The sequence below is a fragment of the Chaetodon auriga genome, chromosome 11 (assembly GCF_051107435.1).
Source record: "Chaetodon auriga isolate fChaAug3 chromosome 11, fChaAug3.hap1, whole genome shotgun sequence".
NCBI classification, from domain to species: domain Eukaryota; kingdom Metazoa; phylum Chordata; class Actinopteri; order Chaetodontiformes; family Chaetodontidae; genus Chaetodon; species Chaetodon auriga.
The window spans coordinates 11,889,091-11,906,123 of NC_135084.1; the positions used below are offsets into that span (position 1 = coordinate 11,889,091).

At 41.1% G+C, this 17,033-nt stretch overlaps 1 protein-coding gene across 26 annotated transcripts in view; it reads right to left on the reverse strand.

The window, feature by feature from the left end:
* Positions 1-11,050, reverse strand: part of LOC143327988 (neurexin-1a) — a 252,337-nt gene extending 241,287 nt beyond the window's left edge. For 25 of the 26 annotated variants that reach the window (XM_076742759.1, XM_076742758.1, XM_076742767.1 and 22 more), the window contains exon 1: positions 7,765-8,720. In XM_076742759.1, the coding sequence (XP_076598874.1) occupies positions 7,765-8,590 (826 nt within the window). In that variant the 5' untranslated portion in view covers positions 8,591-8,720. Of the gene's footprint in view, positions 1-7,746; positions 9,116-10,752 lie in introns of those variants that run through there. The other variant, XM_076742741.1, reaches the window with a different exon arrangement.
* Positions 11,051-17,033: the final 5,983 nt, after the last annotated feature.

Genomic DNA, 17,033 nt, shown 5'->3' on the forward strand with positions numbered 1-17,033 from the left:
TCCCAATATCTGTCTTTGGACTCAGAGACAGCAGTATACTATTAATCTGCTTTTGTCTGAGTGAAGCTGCAGGAAGCCTCTAGACAGAATGACACTTTCAGAGATACAGTACGGTGAGGTCATGTGATTCGCGCTCGTACAACGAGGGACAGGCCTGAGAGGGAGCGCTCATTCAAACGAAGGATTGGTGTAGCAAAGATTTTTAATTCATGCTGTGTATGTGAACATGATGAAAGCTACTGAATCCTTAAAACCAGGTCATCAGACATCACGTCACTCACATGGAGCCAGCCACATAAATCATCTACATATTAGAGCGCTGCTTTTGACTTGTCAGTCACAAGCTACTCACTATGGATGTTTTCAGTGTTAAGGAGATCATTTTTGTTATTGTACAAATACCAAACTTTAGCAGCGCCATTAGCAGCACTGGGTGCAATAATAAGATTAGCCACAAGATGTTTCCTATAACTGTAATCTCACTGATTTATCCATTTAAAGCTGTTAAATGCACAGTCTCGTACCATTAACTAATTTCAGATTCAGCTCAGACGCTCAGCCACCCAGTTTAACCCCGTCCACTGCTCCACTCCTTTGTTGCTGTCAGTGTGCTAAGTTTAATTGTCCCTGGGGGATACAGCTTGGCAAAAAATGTGCAGCACCAGCTTGAGGCATAAAGCCAGAATGTAAACCACAGATTTCACTTTGAACTGATTTGCCTCTTCATACAGAAACATGCATAATATTGTAGTTTTCCGCTGCTGAACAGTCCGACAAGTTCCTTTCAATACGTGAGGATAGCCAAATTATTGATTCAGTGTATTGAGAAAGAGATCTTTTTTTATTCCTTGTCTGACACCAGAGGAAATCTGTCTCTCAGCATCACTGTAGCCAAAATGTTATATCAAAGCTGCACTAATCAATATTTTTAGAATAATACATCAAAGGACTATGTGTAATGTGCCAGAGAATTATCATTAAACCTTTCATCAACCTCTTTTCCAGACACTGCAGCCGACTGATTTCATGTAAACAACTCTGATGAACCTACTGTACGTTTCCTGTTCACCACCAAACCATAAACAGAGGTGGTGAACACAGTCAGTTTAGCTGCTAAAAAGGCAGTTGGTGGAGGCTAAAACAGAGCTTAAGGGGAGAAAATACTGGACTGATATGCGTCAACTCCAAATGGACACTAATGTTGCTCTGTGTCTACACTGTGAGCGAATATGCAACAGTAATGGAATTGTTACCGTGCACGAGGCTAGAATCTCATGTTAGCATTGGGTAAACTTGCAAATTAGCACTGAGCAAAATCACTGCAGTTGATCAGATACTGGTACATCAAGTACTGTAAGCAAGTATCAGCAGAATGATGACTTCTGTGAAAAAAAAAACTAAAAAAAAAAAAAAACCCCTCTCAGTTCAGTCCTATTATTCAATTTTCAGTATGACGTTTCACGCCTCCTCCTCTTCCTCCTCCGTATACCCAGTGGTGTTATAGCAGGTGGTGAGGCATCGTTGTGACAGATAATGTAAAACAGCACCTTTAATGTAATCAAAGGGCTGCCAAAGTCATCATGTTTCAAATTCTCCTGGCAGGACGTTATACTCATTTCACTCCACTGATTAAAATTCAATTTGTGCAAGACAGATCCAGTCAAGGAAGCATGTCATGGAAAACATAAAAGGGTCCAACGACATACAAAAAAACATGAGAAAAAGGCATTTTTTACATTACAGCTGCATTAAAAGTCGCTTTGATCAAGCAACCCCATCAACACTGCAATTAAGACTGCTCCCATTCTAATCAGATGTCATGTGGCAAAATCAAACCTTCTGCTTAGCCGGCTGTGTTACTCTGACAAACACTACTAACTTTGAGTAATTGCTGAGGGAAGAGATTCAGAAAGATTCCTCAATTTGTACATTATTTCTCCGTCAACCTGAAACCTTAAGTATTAATCATCCACAATCAAATCTGCTGTGGAGAAACATCCACAAAGAGGCACCCAAGGCATAATAAAAACCTTACTGAGTATGAGCATACGTGAACACTCCTGCATATGTTGCACTGCATTCCTTCCTTAATATAGCAGTAGGATGTAAATCTGTTGTGACGTTGCTGCGCTCAGTCGATAACATAATTCACATAACCAGGCTCGCTGATGATGATGAGTCAAACGTGACAATAGGTGTGACATAATTCACTCACTGTAGGCTACAGTCATTCTTGGTAGCCTGTCATTATGCATTAGCAGCTTAATGAAGTGGCTTAAGTTGTCTGGCTGTCTGTCCTTCAGCGAGTGACGTTATTTTCAGGGATTTCTAACTATATCTTCACAAGGACCTGGAAGCTATGCTCTCAGCTAAAATCAGAACATTAAAGTGCAGTGCAATCACAGTTATTTACTGTATCCAGTCAACGTGAGTTATCCTTTGTGTTACATAATGCACAAAGTGAAAAATAAAAAGCAGTGCAGTCTTATTTTTTTTTTAAACCAGGACTGATTTATGTTTAGCTAATGTACGATGAAATAAACAACATCATTCCATTTTATCAGGATAAAATATGGAGCTATGCAATGCATCTATGTTATTTCCCTAATGAGAAACAAGAGGACAGATTCTGGGAACTTACTGACCACAGAACAGTGCATTTAAATAATTGTTTTAACCGATCAAAGGGATTTACGTGTGCGTGTGTGCGTGTGTGTGCGTGTGTGCGTGTGTGCGTGCGTGTGAGAGGTCATGCAATGTGAAGCTTGTGGTTGGACAGGAGAGAGTTGACAGGTCTGGTGGCAAATCCTGTAATCCTTTCATCTGATCAAAGTAATACAACAGCTTTTAAATGATTTAATGGAAAGGTAAATTTACTCCAGTGTACTTAGGAGGTGAGTCAATGTATGCACGTTAGGTAAACTCATGACGGGGCGGCTGTGTTTTACTATGTTTCTGGTTTTCTACAATTAGGATTTCTACTGCTAAATACAAGATTCTGATTCTAACTGATATAAGTCAGTTTATTTGAGCAAGGACACTCACTTCAGTCTCTATCTAAAATAATAGCCCGGTAATATTTTCCATTTGCAGCACCCGTTGTTGCTTGTCTCCTCCGTGCAGCTCAGGATGGCGAGACAGCAATAAGCAATACCACATTACCTTGGGATGGGAAAAAAAAAATCTCTGCACTTGCTAGAATACTGAATTAGCTGGCAAAGGTACAATTTGGTGGATGCTTTCATCCAAAGTGTCTGAAGGTACTGTGAGTTCATACAATTTCAGCGTGGATGGCTCTGCGGGGAATTGAATCTCTACGTCTTGCAATGTTAGTGCCGTGCTGAAATGAGCTATAAAGAACTACCAGTCGCTCCTCATTGCAGGCAGTAATGCCGAGTGTTTTATAGTGTGGTGTCAAATATCGTGATGCTCAAAACACGTCTGCCAAATCCTAAAATAAGATTAATATAAAGGAATCAGCATGAACTGACAGTCTCAACAGTGGTTTAGTCCAAACAAATGATGTATATTAAGGAATCTCATTGATAACACAGAGCTGCCCCTCTGTTTTATTATTTAGTCTTTTTCCCTCTTTTTTATTTATTTATTTATTTATTTACATGCACGGAGGCAGAAGGACACGACACACCAAGGCCAGTTGTTTCCATTTATGCATGTGAACAGGTCTCTCTCCATTATTTATTCATCTAAGCATATTTTGGCCATTTCAGGAGTCCCTTTCATGCATTTCTAGCTGCCTATCAGCTCATTGTTTTGATTGCATCTTTAACGTTTTAATGAGTCTCACCACTTTCATCAAACACATTTCCAACAGCAAGATGTTCTCAGCAGTAAAAAAAAAAAAAAAAAAAAAAAAAAGGCTTTGATAGACCACCTGTACCTGCAGCAGACAACATTAGCCAATAGCTGGTGAACAGAGTGAAGCATTTAGCAGCCAAAGAACCAGATTTCCCCTGTGGAGTTGGTGAAGACCAAAGCAGGGACATAAGATGCGTGAATATTAAATTAATTGAGAAAAGTCCAAATTAATGCTTGAATTAACTAAATTAATGTTGGTTCATGTGTGCTGGATGTGCAATTAGTGCAACGGCAACATCCGTCACAACAACCGAATATGATAAATCTGTGTTCACAGGTTGATATGCTGCCCCAAAAAACACTCCTTTTACTCCAGAAACGAGCATCACTACTCGACACAGACCAATCAGCAAACTACGGTGAACAAATTCAGACGATGACACATTGCAACCGTAACACACTGCCTCAGGAAAAACCTTTAAACCTCGTTTTTATACTAAATAGATGGAGTTGGTCGGCTGCGTGAGAGAAGCACGCAGCTCTAACTGAGTGCCTGCTTGTATGTTTTGTGTATTTCCATCAGACGGAGCAGCAGCATGACTGAGAGACAGAGTCAGTCCAGCATGAGCTCTGTGGCTGTATGGGGTGACAGCAGCAGACGTCTCTACTGACATATTGCCTGTTTGTCTTTGAGGCTTCTGTTGTGTAATCTTGTGAATCTAATGACTTCGGTTTAGTAACCTGCAGTTTCTCTTCCATGGTTTGATGCGGTAATTGAGGCAAGATAGAAATAATCAGCGAGCAGGTGTACAGCTATCAATACACAGTACACCTTGGGGATGAGTTTAAGATGCCGCTCTCCTTCTGAGTGTATGTCATCCACCATCTGAAACGTGCATAAGGAATTTTCCGTTCCCTGAATCTGGAAGAAGTGACTCCTCTGTCCCTGTCACTGCCACGCTGTTAAAATACGGATGAACACTGTAATTTTCAGTTTCAAGTCTTACGTTTTTTTTTTTGTTGTTGGGTGCAGTTTGTTTGCTTTTTAAGACACACTCACTTTGTTCATGAACTTATTGTTTGCTGATTGAGATCCATTTGCCAGAAGAAGTTTAGGAATGTGCATTACAATGAGCGCATCCAATCAAACTTCACGTCGCTAAGCTAGTGCGCGAGAAAATCAGCTCCCACTCACACGCGGAGTGATAAGACCATATTTTTAAGGGGCTTTTTGCCTGTGTTATTAGAGTAGCTTTTCATCTTCAGGGCCATAATGGATCTTGTCACCAGTGCCACCTTATATTCATTACATGGACCTCTTTAAACAATAACTGCTCATCCTTCATGCTGCACAAGGGCGATATCTTCTGCATCACTCATCTTAACACCGCAATAACATAACCAATTAGTTCTTTCATGTCCATGAAACTATTAACATCAGCAGCCATTCTGGTGTGAACATTATGACCTCTTCCCACACTTTCTTGACAGACACACACATGCACACTCACACACACACACACACACATTGTGAAAACACATACTAGTTTTCAAAGTATTACTAAACTCAGAGCCATCCATTATTTTAACCCTGGACATAGTATTGATTACTGTCAAGTCATTTGATGTTATATATTTCGAGGAATATGACCCTACTCATCTCAAGCAAATAACGTCAATCTGACTGTCAGAAATCTTTTTTTAGTAAATACGAAGGCGGGACACTGAGTCAAATGTTACATCTGAAAATAATTATGCTTAATTGTCAGAATATGTGTTACAGATGACAACAAAGATCTGGCTTTAATGCACAAAATCTTTGGTCAAAAACAACAAGATAAGAACATCAGAATAATTAGCTGTCATTAAGATAACATCAACAATAAATTGTTGCTCATGTTTTTTTTTTTGTTTGTTTGTTTGTTTTTTTCTCCATGAAGAATCATCAGCAATTCATTGCATCAGTTTCCTAAAGAGTATCACAGCTTTCTTGAGATGAAGCTGTCATCAGGCTACATTTTGCATATGATGGAAAAAGATGGCTGCTATAAATGGGTGAGAATGCATTGAGATTTACAATGCAAGTCTTATAAAGAGGCTGAGACATTTGCTCGTTTGTTTGTTTGGACTTCCACTCCTTAAGAACAAGCACTACCTTTTCTCCAGCTCAGAGCAGAGGAAAAAATGCCAAGTGGGCACTTGTACATTATAATAAACTAGTTGCCAGAATATTAAGCAAAGTGTAGTCACACTGAGCCCACTGGCAGCTTTTAAAATCAGAGTCCAGTGTGCAGAGAGGCTTGTTAGACAGCTTTGTGTAATTAACCTTTAACACAAAAAAACACTCTTCTATGAATTTACAATAACATCCAAAACGCAACATAGCAAGTAAGTGCAATAAATGATGGCAATATTACAGCGTAAGACTCGTGAATGTAGACTTTAGGGAGTCTGCATTTGAAAAGCAAGAGAGAGAACAAGAATACCATTTGGGTGGCATGTCCAAGTATATTTACTGCCACAGTTCATTTTTGATCCAGATTTATTCAGGATACTTGGATGCGGTGTGGCAACACAGCCTGCTATTTCTCACTGATGTGCAGTGGTTTAAATAAACAAATACTTAATGTTGCCCAACACTGAAAGCCTGTTAGTGAACTGCAGCAGCAATCATTCATTCTGTCAGTGTAGGGGGTTGGTGAAGACCCGATGCTCCCTCCACTTGTTAACAACCAAACCTGAATACAGCCGAAAATAAAGCATGGCCTGCAGAGTATGCAGAGGACATTTTAATTAGTGGTATTTCATATTTGCTTCAATGACTAATGACAATCAGAGGGGAATATCTTATGCTGCTGTAGTAAGTTATCCAATGCAGGCCTAATGAGCTTATTGTTAATAAAAGATTTATGCGCTTGAATGAAGATACACGAGCTTATGAAATTGAAAGCACATATATATAAATAGACTTTAAGAAAAAACGCTCGCACCCCTCCCCCACCGACACTCAGGCTGACCAGCAGACCTGCTCCTCCCCACCAAGGCAGCAAACTGCCAACCTGTGACGCTCTGCACTGAACGCACTTTCATTGCAAGGATGACGACGACGACAAGGGATCCTGATATTAGGATCACGATATTTGGCCATGACAGAATGACACTGTTCTCACTACCTCAAAGAACCCCGTGTTCTCTCTGTGTATTGATTAGCTGGGTCTCTTTTGATCTCCTGCATTGCACTGCTATTTCTTCTTTTTTTTGTTTTGGTGGATTTATTAAAGGAATTAAATGAAAGCACAGTTTTGAGGAAAGTCAAGGCTCTGTTATATTAAAGATTTTATTTCTAAAGATGATGTGATAATGATGGATCGTAATTCTGTGTCCTTAATGGCAAGCTGTAAGCATCAGTGTGTTAATAAGAACACTGTTTTCGACTGGTGACCGAAACAAAAACGTCACCCAGTTCATTTTTGGGTTGTCTTCTGTTGCCAACTCTGTGAATCTCTTTGACGCTTTTTATACTGTGTGAAGTCAGTGATGTCATTCCTGTTTAGTCCATCAGACTCATAGATGTTTACTCCTGCTCTTGGATTTGAGGTAAGCCATTGGAGATGATGTTTCATAGGTCAACCAATCCCGATGGACCCATTTGATAAGAATGGATAACACCTTTGGGGATGAAGAACACCTGCATGTTTTACTAATGAGGCCTTGCAGGAGATTGGTTCATTACAAACAACTGTGTTGCAGATCAATGGCACACATCGTAAGACTAAGACAAACATACGGCTTTAGCCAAATAGAGGAAGGGAATGCATTTAGGATTGATGGTAATTACAATAGGCTTGAATTTATTTCATTCAGCCATGTTTGCTGCTGACTGGAAAGGCTACAGAGGACATGTTTTACTCACTGTACGGTCTAAACTGAATGCAGATGTCTTACCTTCACTGCAGTCTTTTCCTTGGAACCCCGTCTGAGAACAGTCACATGTTGGTTCGTTGTCAATTAAACTGCAGACTCCGCCATTTAAGCACATGTTGGCTGTACCACAGAGGTCCTTTAAGACCCCTTCACTGTTGATCATTACAGACTCCGTGCTGTTGACCTTTATGTCTGTTATCCATCCAGTGAAAGGCAGCTGGTCCTTGACTGCAGCTGATGTCAGTCTTAATGCCACAGATCGTAATTCCGGCGGTATTCCGCCAACAAACAAGTGGCTGAAAACAGTCATATCCCGTCGTTTGGACTTCACCTCCACCCACTTCGTCTCACTGTCCACCATTAGGGTTGTGTTCTTAAAGTTTCTCCTTATTGTGACTGCGTGCCATTGGCTGTCGTTGACTGCTGTGTCAGACACGACGGTCGCAGGCTCGGCACAGAAGATCGAGAAACGAAGGCTGAGTTTACCGTTGAGTATGAGAAGTTCTAAAAAGTCACAGAATCCCTCATCGTCGAAGTAAACTAGCAGCCCGTGGGAACTCTTTGTTTTCATGTTGAAGCTCATTTCGCTTTCGCAACATGCGTTCCACACTGGAAATCTAGCCCACTGTCCCTCAGCACCCGTAAATTCTAGACAAGTGCTTATTTCTACAAAGCAGCAAAAGAGCAGCCCAACCCATATGATATGGGCACCATGTGGCTTTTGTAAAACCATCGTGTGATCACAAATTCTGTGTGGGTGAATAGGGACTTGTAGGCTAAGCGTATTTATAAGGACCTTTGCTTGTAAGGAATACGTTGGGCTGTCTGCAAGAGAGTAGACTGGCATATAAGTGACTGTCTACATGGATATTCCAGTGTGAACTGATGCATTGTAAGACAAAAGATTAAATGTTATGATATATTTGCATAGCAATAGGCTCGGCCAACACTTATTTCCTGGAGCAAATACCATTACCTCACACTGTCCAGGCCACTGGCCAAACCTGTCACTGTTCGCGCCAAAATAGTTTGAACTGTTTAAAGGTCCTCTCTGCCATGGCTATTTAGAGCAAAGTGACAGGGATTCAAATATCCATTAGGTGCACTCGGTATAATTTATTTAATTATGGAACAGTTCCTGTTCTGGTGCCAGTTACAGTGTGCACGGTTTCGCTTGAGTTGAAATGGCAGCTTTAATCTTCATGTCCATGCCAACATTCTTTGGCAGGTAACTGGAAGCCTTTGCTCGGGGCTTTTCACCCTGCATCCTCTTTAGCAATGAGGAAAAAATGCCATATGGAGCCACGTTGGCTGATAAGCTCAGCAAAAGAAGCAGTCTGTCTGTCAAAGCAGTCCTCGGTCCCAAAGCTCTCTGAAAAAGAAAAGCAAATTTAATACAGCATCAGCGTTTTCAGCGTATCCATTTCCAAATCCACTTTGGCCAAAGCCTCAATCAAAAGTCAGAGTTGATACTGTGATTAAGGCAGAAGCGCAGCCAATCAGGCACTTAGATACAGAGAGGCCTTTTGTCACAACAAACACAAGCCATATCATTAAGTGAATATCAGCAGGGCTTTCCAGGAAGCGTACAGCAGCACAGGACAGTCGCTGAATCCACGCATCACTTCATATCAGTGGCCAAACACTGTGCCGGACAGATTGTTGTTTTTTTTTGTTTTGTTTTGTTTTGTTTTGCTTTGTTTTTTTTTTAATGCTCTCCTTCAGAGATTAAAACATTTCCATATTCATCCAGTGTAAGAAAAACAAACATCGGTAAATGATGATATGTGACGTGAACGCATCAGTAATCGCACCCAGATGTTCGCCCATCTAAAAATAAATTCCTGCAGACAATCTCAGTCACACCAAACTCGACACATATCTCTTTTTTTTTTTAAGCAATGTCACTTTTGCTTACACTCATTACAACTTCTGCAGCCGCGAATGGCCATTATGAGCAGCATTCCGACATACAGGAGCTTATTCACTGGCCTGCCCTCTCCTGAAGACCTAACATGAGGAAAAAGTGCGTCATTTGATTCACAATGGTTGGTTTGTGTAAGACGAACCAGTCGGGCTGCCAGTGGGTCTCAGTCAGAGCCACAAACGTGCTCCTCTTGCCTCGTCGCTATTTATTTCGCTCGGAGGATGAGACGGATTCTGCTTTTCCTCCGAAACCCCAAACGCGTTGAAATATAGAAATGAAAAAAAAAAGAAAAGAAAAGAAAAAAGAAAAAACAGTAACCTGGTTTAAAATCTCCGCAATTAGTTTGCATCTCAGAGAGGAACAAATGGAACCGCTGCACCGGCTGGGGATCGGGTTTACTTAGGCAGCGCACTTTAAACAGACAGAAACATCTTCTCCATTAACAGCAAATGTGATGATCATCAGCGAGCTATTCAAATGAGCAGCGAGCTTTAACTAAGATGTGGGATAATCCTCACCCGGAATTTAGCGCTTCAGAGGATATATTTTGCCAAAACGGGACACGATCTCATCAATAACATTCCCCATACCTTAACATGCTCCCCTGGATGACAGCTGGAAAAGGGCGCACTATAATTACAGCGTTATTTCATGCCCCTTATCTGCGGCATCTTTGCAGTCGCTCACAACTCTAAAATGCCTTGCTAAAACACGACGAGGCGCTTCTTTTTTATCACCTTTACGCGAACACCTTTACTTCTATGGGACCCCAAATAGTTGGCACAAGAGGAAAATGCGATTTCACGCAAAAGCACCGCGGGCTGAGCTCCTGTAAGGCACGACAGTCCATATTTTCGGTCTTTTTGAGAGCCTGTACCTCAAAATCCACTCTGGCGAAACCCTCACATCAAGATCTGCTTTCAAGTGAATCGCAGCATCACAGAGAGGAAGAGGGGGAGAGAGGAAGAGGAGGAGGAGAGAGAGAGAGAGAGAGAGACAGAGCGGGAGAGACTGGTCCACTTTCATTCCAACTACACTCAAATAAAAAGCTCACAGGCTTAGTGGGGGGAAAAAGGAATTACCTTCAATATTCCGTCCTCCAAGTTTGTTTCCCGATTAAAAAAAAAACACTAGAGAGAGCGTTAACCCGCCGGATGGGGAAGGTCGGGAGCGCGGGGCCAAAATCCAGTTATCTTCGTGGAAGAGAAGGTGCAATCTGGTTTCCCTGTTGAGCTTATCCAGCGACTGTCAGGAGCCACAGACAGCGCGTATCACGTGTCTCCCAGTGATGTCTACCGGGGAGGGGCTGAATGCAGTACCTTGGACAGCGCCTCTGCCTCCATAAGCATCCATCCACGGACATTTATGGCAGAGGCAACTTTGGAGATAAGGCTTGTAAAACTGCTGTGATGGATTAATTGATCGCGCTAAAGACTCTAAACGCAGGGCTGCAGTCAGAGATGGTTAAGGCACACGTGGAGCACGGGGATGTGTCTTTACAGCAAACTGCAACAGCTTCTGCTCCTGTTTGTGTATATCTTTCAAATCGATCCTGTTGATTTACTGCAGCCGATCAGACCCACATACACTGAGAAAGAAATTGGCCGATCCGGAGCTCTCAGCTCAGGGTTACTATGAGATCCAGCAGCATGATGAAATACTCAAGTAGAAGGATACTTTGTGTTTTGTGGCATGTTTATGGTGTGTCTATAAGAAGGTTCATGCCGTGTAAGAAGCATGAAATAAATAACCTTACAGAACACACTGGACAGTCCATGCTGTATATCCTGTCTAAACAGGACGCGCTGTAACTACGCATGCATTTGGATTCTTTTTTTCAAAGTATCTGTGATGTTTATTTGTGTTTTCCCCAGAAAACCTATGAATGCGTATTTGTTTTCACACTGAAAACCATTAATCCAATCCAGTAATATTAGCAGAAGACACAAGAGTGTTAGTTGCATCCAAAAACATTGCTCTGTTTGAAAGTTGGGCCAATTAACAGTCTAAGGCTGAAAATTTGGGATGCTGGCTGATGACTAGGGCGACCGTCAGGCCGGCCTCTAAAAGCCGGACATGTGAATGAGTAAAGTGAGCACTAGTGCAGCACATCAGCAAGATGTCCTTGAAGAAGGCACTTAAAGCTTGAAGAATGAAATAGCCGATCCAGTGGCAGGAAACACACAGGACACAGATCAGGTCGTCATTACAGCCATCATTCACTCTGTTTGGACAATAAAGGTCCCATGCTGTGCATGTTGAGACATATTTCCAATGATAGCACTTGCTATCTTGCTCTGGCATCAACAAGTGTCGATGTCCAGTTGTTTGCCTGAATTGTACGTGTTGCTCTGAAAAGGAGCGTTGTCCAGAGTATCTCCCTTTGTCCATTCAATGAATACTGTGCTGGCCACTCAGTCCACTTGTCACCTCTTCCCCAAAGGCCTAAAGAGTGGTAAGCTACTACTTAGTACTACTCACTACTCACCACTACTACCACCACTTCTGGTTCTGACTGTCAGAACCAGTCAAGCATCCACGTTTGTCACTGGCTGCTATAAAAACACTGCGCACATGATTTCAATATTAGACCTAATTTTGCATGTACGATAAATCATGGTACGCCATGAGTTATACAACACCTATCTGTTCAGTGAGTATATTAAGCCACTTGATGCTAATGTAATGTCATTTCTAAATGCATGTAAGTCTTATCCATTCACAGCTAAGCATGCCTGATGCATGTTTCATCCACACAAGGCAGGCCCTGCCCCAGAATTTGTGGACTGAAGTCTGTTGCAATTATGGTGCAATCAGTCTTTCAGTTTAGTGCTTCAAAGCTGCCTTGTGTGCTCCATGTGACCGGTAACCTCACACATTTCTAAAAAGCAAGCACAGTGAGAAGATTGCATTGTTGCCAGGTACATTTCATATGAAAATCCATAAAACAGCTCTTTTCCATTTGAGAATATTTCCCCCTCCCCATTTGGCACTGTTTTCCAGTATGTTAACGGTGTTAACACACATGTTCATTTAAAACACATATTTCATATGAATTTTAATGGTGCTCAAAGGTGTTGGGTTTCTTTTAGTTGTACAAAAAGTCTGCTGTGTAGCAGCCTTATATTTCTCTTCAAGTAGCTGCAGTGAAACTTGTTAGTTTATGCATTTCATGTAGGCATGTATCATTAATCATTAATCATGCTATAATTAAACATTAAGACTTCAACTGGGCATAGTATTGGCTTGTTAGTGGTAGGTGTGAGCTTACCGTTAACTATTTTTGTTATTTGTAACATTTATAAATTTGAAATATCACGTTACAGCGCTGTGAGCAATTTTAAAAAATTCAAATCTTATCCATCTTCAAATGGGTTTATATCACAAAATTGGTTAATGGCAGTTGGCTTTTTTTTTTTTTTTTCCTGTGGGAGGTCTGCAGGCTCACCGCATACATGGTAAAGACACTAAATAAATGAGAAAACATGCAGGAAATACGGTGGATACAGTGGAGAGACTTACTGAATAATTTTAGGACCCCTGAAACAACATCATCTAAGGTCTAAGCTGTCTGGGTTCATGGCAGAATAACATATGACAGCTTTTTGTTCATATGTTGGTTATCCCTCACTTTCCAAAGTTAATCAAAAATCAATTTCTTGAGTTATTCATTAACAACAGTACATTTTGCTGAGGTGTATTTTTTCTTTTCTTTTTTTTGTCTTCTGCTGCGGCTGCTTTTGCTTCCCTTCTTTGATGTGACTGGATCTCAGAAACCATGACAGACCAGACATTTAGGAATGTCACACACGTCTCGGGCATGAAAAATGTCACCAATGGGACAGATGGTGCTGATCTATGGAAAAAGAAAAAGAAAAAAAATCCACTAACCTCTGATCCACCTGTTCATTATTCCTAAATTACTTAGCACAAGATCAATCGCTTCATAAAAATATGTATTTTTCTCTCATCTACTAATTTTTGCAAACGCCTGGACCCCAGATACAATTCCTCATCCCTACAGTCAGCTAATTATTGTAACTCAACACTTTCAGCCACTATAGGCCAAACAGTTGCTGCATAAATTTCAACTATGACATTTTTGACCTTTTGTGGTTTGTGAAACAAAACATCTGGCTCCTCTTCCAGTCTTTTTGCTGTGCAGGCTAAACACATCCTGGTCCAGCCTCTCTATTGAATGTACAGTGATGAAATTGATATTGATCTTCTCATCTAACTCTAGGTGAGAAATCAAATATACCTAACCAACTGTTGGAGTAGACTATTATTTAGCACTTAAAAACAGAGGTAAAGGAGGACTGCATTTTTGAAGTGAAACACATTTTTCAAAGGTGTATCATAACAGATGCATCATGGGCTCTTGTGAGACTAGATGCACATTCTTCAAGGCCTGATTCACTTGACCTTTTTTGGTGATGTTCAACTCTGGTGCAATCACCTGTTTGGAGTGATTTCTTCAGGCTGATACCAACATGGCTGCAGACCAAACAACTGGATCCAGCTCTGCTGCAGTTTGTTTGTGGAGGCGATGCATCATAGACCAGCCGCAGGCGTGTGTGGTTATGTATATGTGACATTTTCCCAAATTAAAGAACTGAAATTAAAAAAATGTGCATGATACGATCCTCTAAGATCGTATCATGCCCTTTGGTTGCATTTGGTAGCTGTGGTAACGCACAACTATGGGTGTGTTGTGTTTGTGTGCGACTGTTTTATCAGCTCCGCATTAGAACCTAAGTAGTCTTCAACATCCAACAATTAATACCTCTTTATTGCTCTCTTTTTCCAAACACTCATCATTATTTATGACAGAGGCAGCCCTGACTGATGTTAGTGACCAATTAGAAAGCTTATAAACACACTGAAGTGCAAAGTTATGTCATCTCACGTTTCATATAGTAGAATTCTTGCACATGCAGGCGGTGTGTTAGTTTCACTAACTTCTAGAAATATGGCACGGCTTTAGATTTGAGTCCTCTGACTGGTTTCACAATGAGAAGCATGTAAAAGCTGTCTCACTTGGCTGCATAGTATGATGTTACCCTGCTTAAAGATTAAAGATAAAGCTACATGTCCTAAAGAGTCAGCATTCCCATAAACTGATAATCATGTAGAAGACAGGGACTAAAGAAACATTGTTTTGGTTGCTATTTCTACGTTCATTCCTCATATTTTCAGTATGATGAGTCTGGCATCTTATTTCATTCTAACATAACCCTGTGTGGCTGCTTCTCTGACTTGGACAAGCAAGACAGAGGTTAGAGTATGGTTCATTGTTTGCAACAGTATGTTTCAATCAGCTTTTGGATAAGGATGTGTTTGGCAAATGTAATTCTATCTCAGATAGCAACTATGTCTGGGAAGTGTAACCTTCCCTCAATCCCCAGAAAAGCCAGACAGGGTTGCTAACGTTGCCCTATTCTGTCAAGTGTCAGTGTCATGTTAATAATAGTCTCAGCGTGCCAGTTAACATGTATGAAGGTGTTAATAAGCACATGATAATGGCTGAAAGGTGTTTATTTGGCTGTCAAGATAAACACATATATCTTGAGGAATGTGTGTAGAGCGTTCAGGGGAAAAAAACTGGTGTGCATGGACCTTGATATTATTGAACTGTTTCTTAGAATGAGCAGTGGATCCCCTGCAGGACCAGAGGAACATGGTAAGCAATATTCTCCCAAGCTAATTTATCTTCTCTCTATCTACTCATGGCAATTCTGAACCTACTGTACAAGGACATTACTCGAGGGTGAAGTATGCAGCTTCATGAAATTCTCATCGCCATACTATAATAAACAAAGATATCAATCATAACTCCAACAGCCGGAAATCGTATGGTTTATTTTTATAGATACTTATATTTCAAGTTTTACAGTGTAAAATCTGACTTTGGGGCTAAAATTCTCAAATGTAATGCTTATATTTTGCCTTTAACCCACAGCTGAATAATCTTTTCAAATGGATTCCTTTTATTCTGGGTTCCTTTCTTTAAAGGGAGCTTGTGGCAGAGGGGTGTGGCTCCAGAGTTAGCTGTAGGTGGAGAGCCAGGGTGGCTCAGCCAGGCAGCAGGCACAGCTGCATGTTATCAAGCTGATTAGCAGCCTGATAGGCCAGAAACCATGTGCATGCTCCCCTGGTTTTGCAGTGAGGCTGGGATAAAGACATAGAACTGACAAAGACAAGAACACGCTCTGCCACTGGCCCATGCCAACACGTTTAGAGCATTTGTCTTAAGGCCTGACTTCAATTTCTGTCGCAGAGGTGTTAGCAGTGCCAGGTGCAGTGTGATTACACAATGGACTTTATTAGGTGCTCTCGTACAATATGATGTGATCATAAACAATATCCCTGAAATAAATTTTCAATCATTTCTAAAGCTGCTCAGTTTTTGTTGAGACTCTGCCAGTACCTGCTCCCCTGAGTAAAACAAATCAGTCTCTGTGGAAATGAAGCAAACACATGATTGCTTTTAAGGTGGCCATAATTGTATACTTGCACAGTTATGTTACTGCTTCTCTCTCAAAGGAGCAGGCCTTCTGTTTAAACTTTAAATCCTCTTTAGTGATAAAAACATCATTTTACTCACCTTGACATTGGCCACATCCTACTCTGTTGAAAACTGGCTTAAAGACGCTGCGCACCCACAAAACGTGTTTTCAATTACCCTCGCTGATTAGACCCGTAGACCTGTGGCATTTGGGTGGTGCTATGATGGACGATGATGATGTAATAAAATGAATGATGGTTGAATTCCGTTTAGCTGCTTCTAGTTTCAGGGTCCTGGTAGTGTGAATGCTGGTTCACTGTCACACTGTAGCTTATTGGGGTACTTAAGTAGAAAAGTATATGGTCCCAGATGTTAATAGCAACACCTGCAGCTGTATTCACAAAACATCCTAAGGGTAAAAGTAGCTCTCAACTGACCAAGTTAGGAGAAACTCCTAAGGGGTGTGTGAGTCCCAGCCTTAAGTTTTGGATCTTGGACCAGAGACACACTTGCTTGTTACCCTTGCATTGGCATAGACATCCGGCAGCAATGTGACAGTAACTGCACTCATACTTGTCTATGTACGACGCATGTTACTGGAGGATACCACTAGAGGGCACACCAGAGAACTCAGACTGCACAGAACTTCCAGATTTGCATGCTGTAAACAACACACATGGCGACGCTTATGATTTTGTTCATTTTGAGATCACACCAAAAATGTGACAGTGGCGCCATTATAGATGTATGTAAGGCCTCTAAATCTATTATATTGTGACAATGGTGAATGTGTGTTGCTGCCAATGTGAGAAATGGATAATGTCCACCCCACAACATACAGTGAGCCAGTCAGTT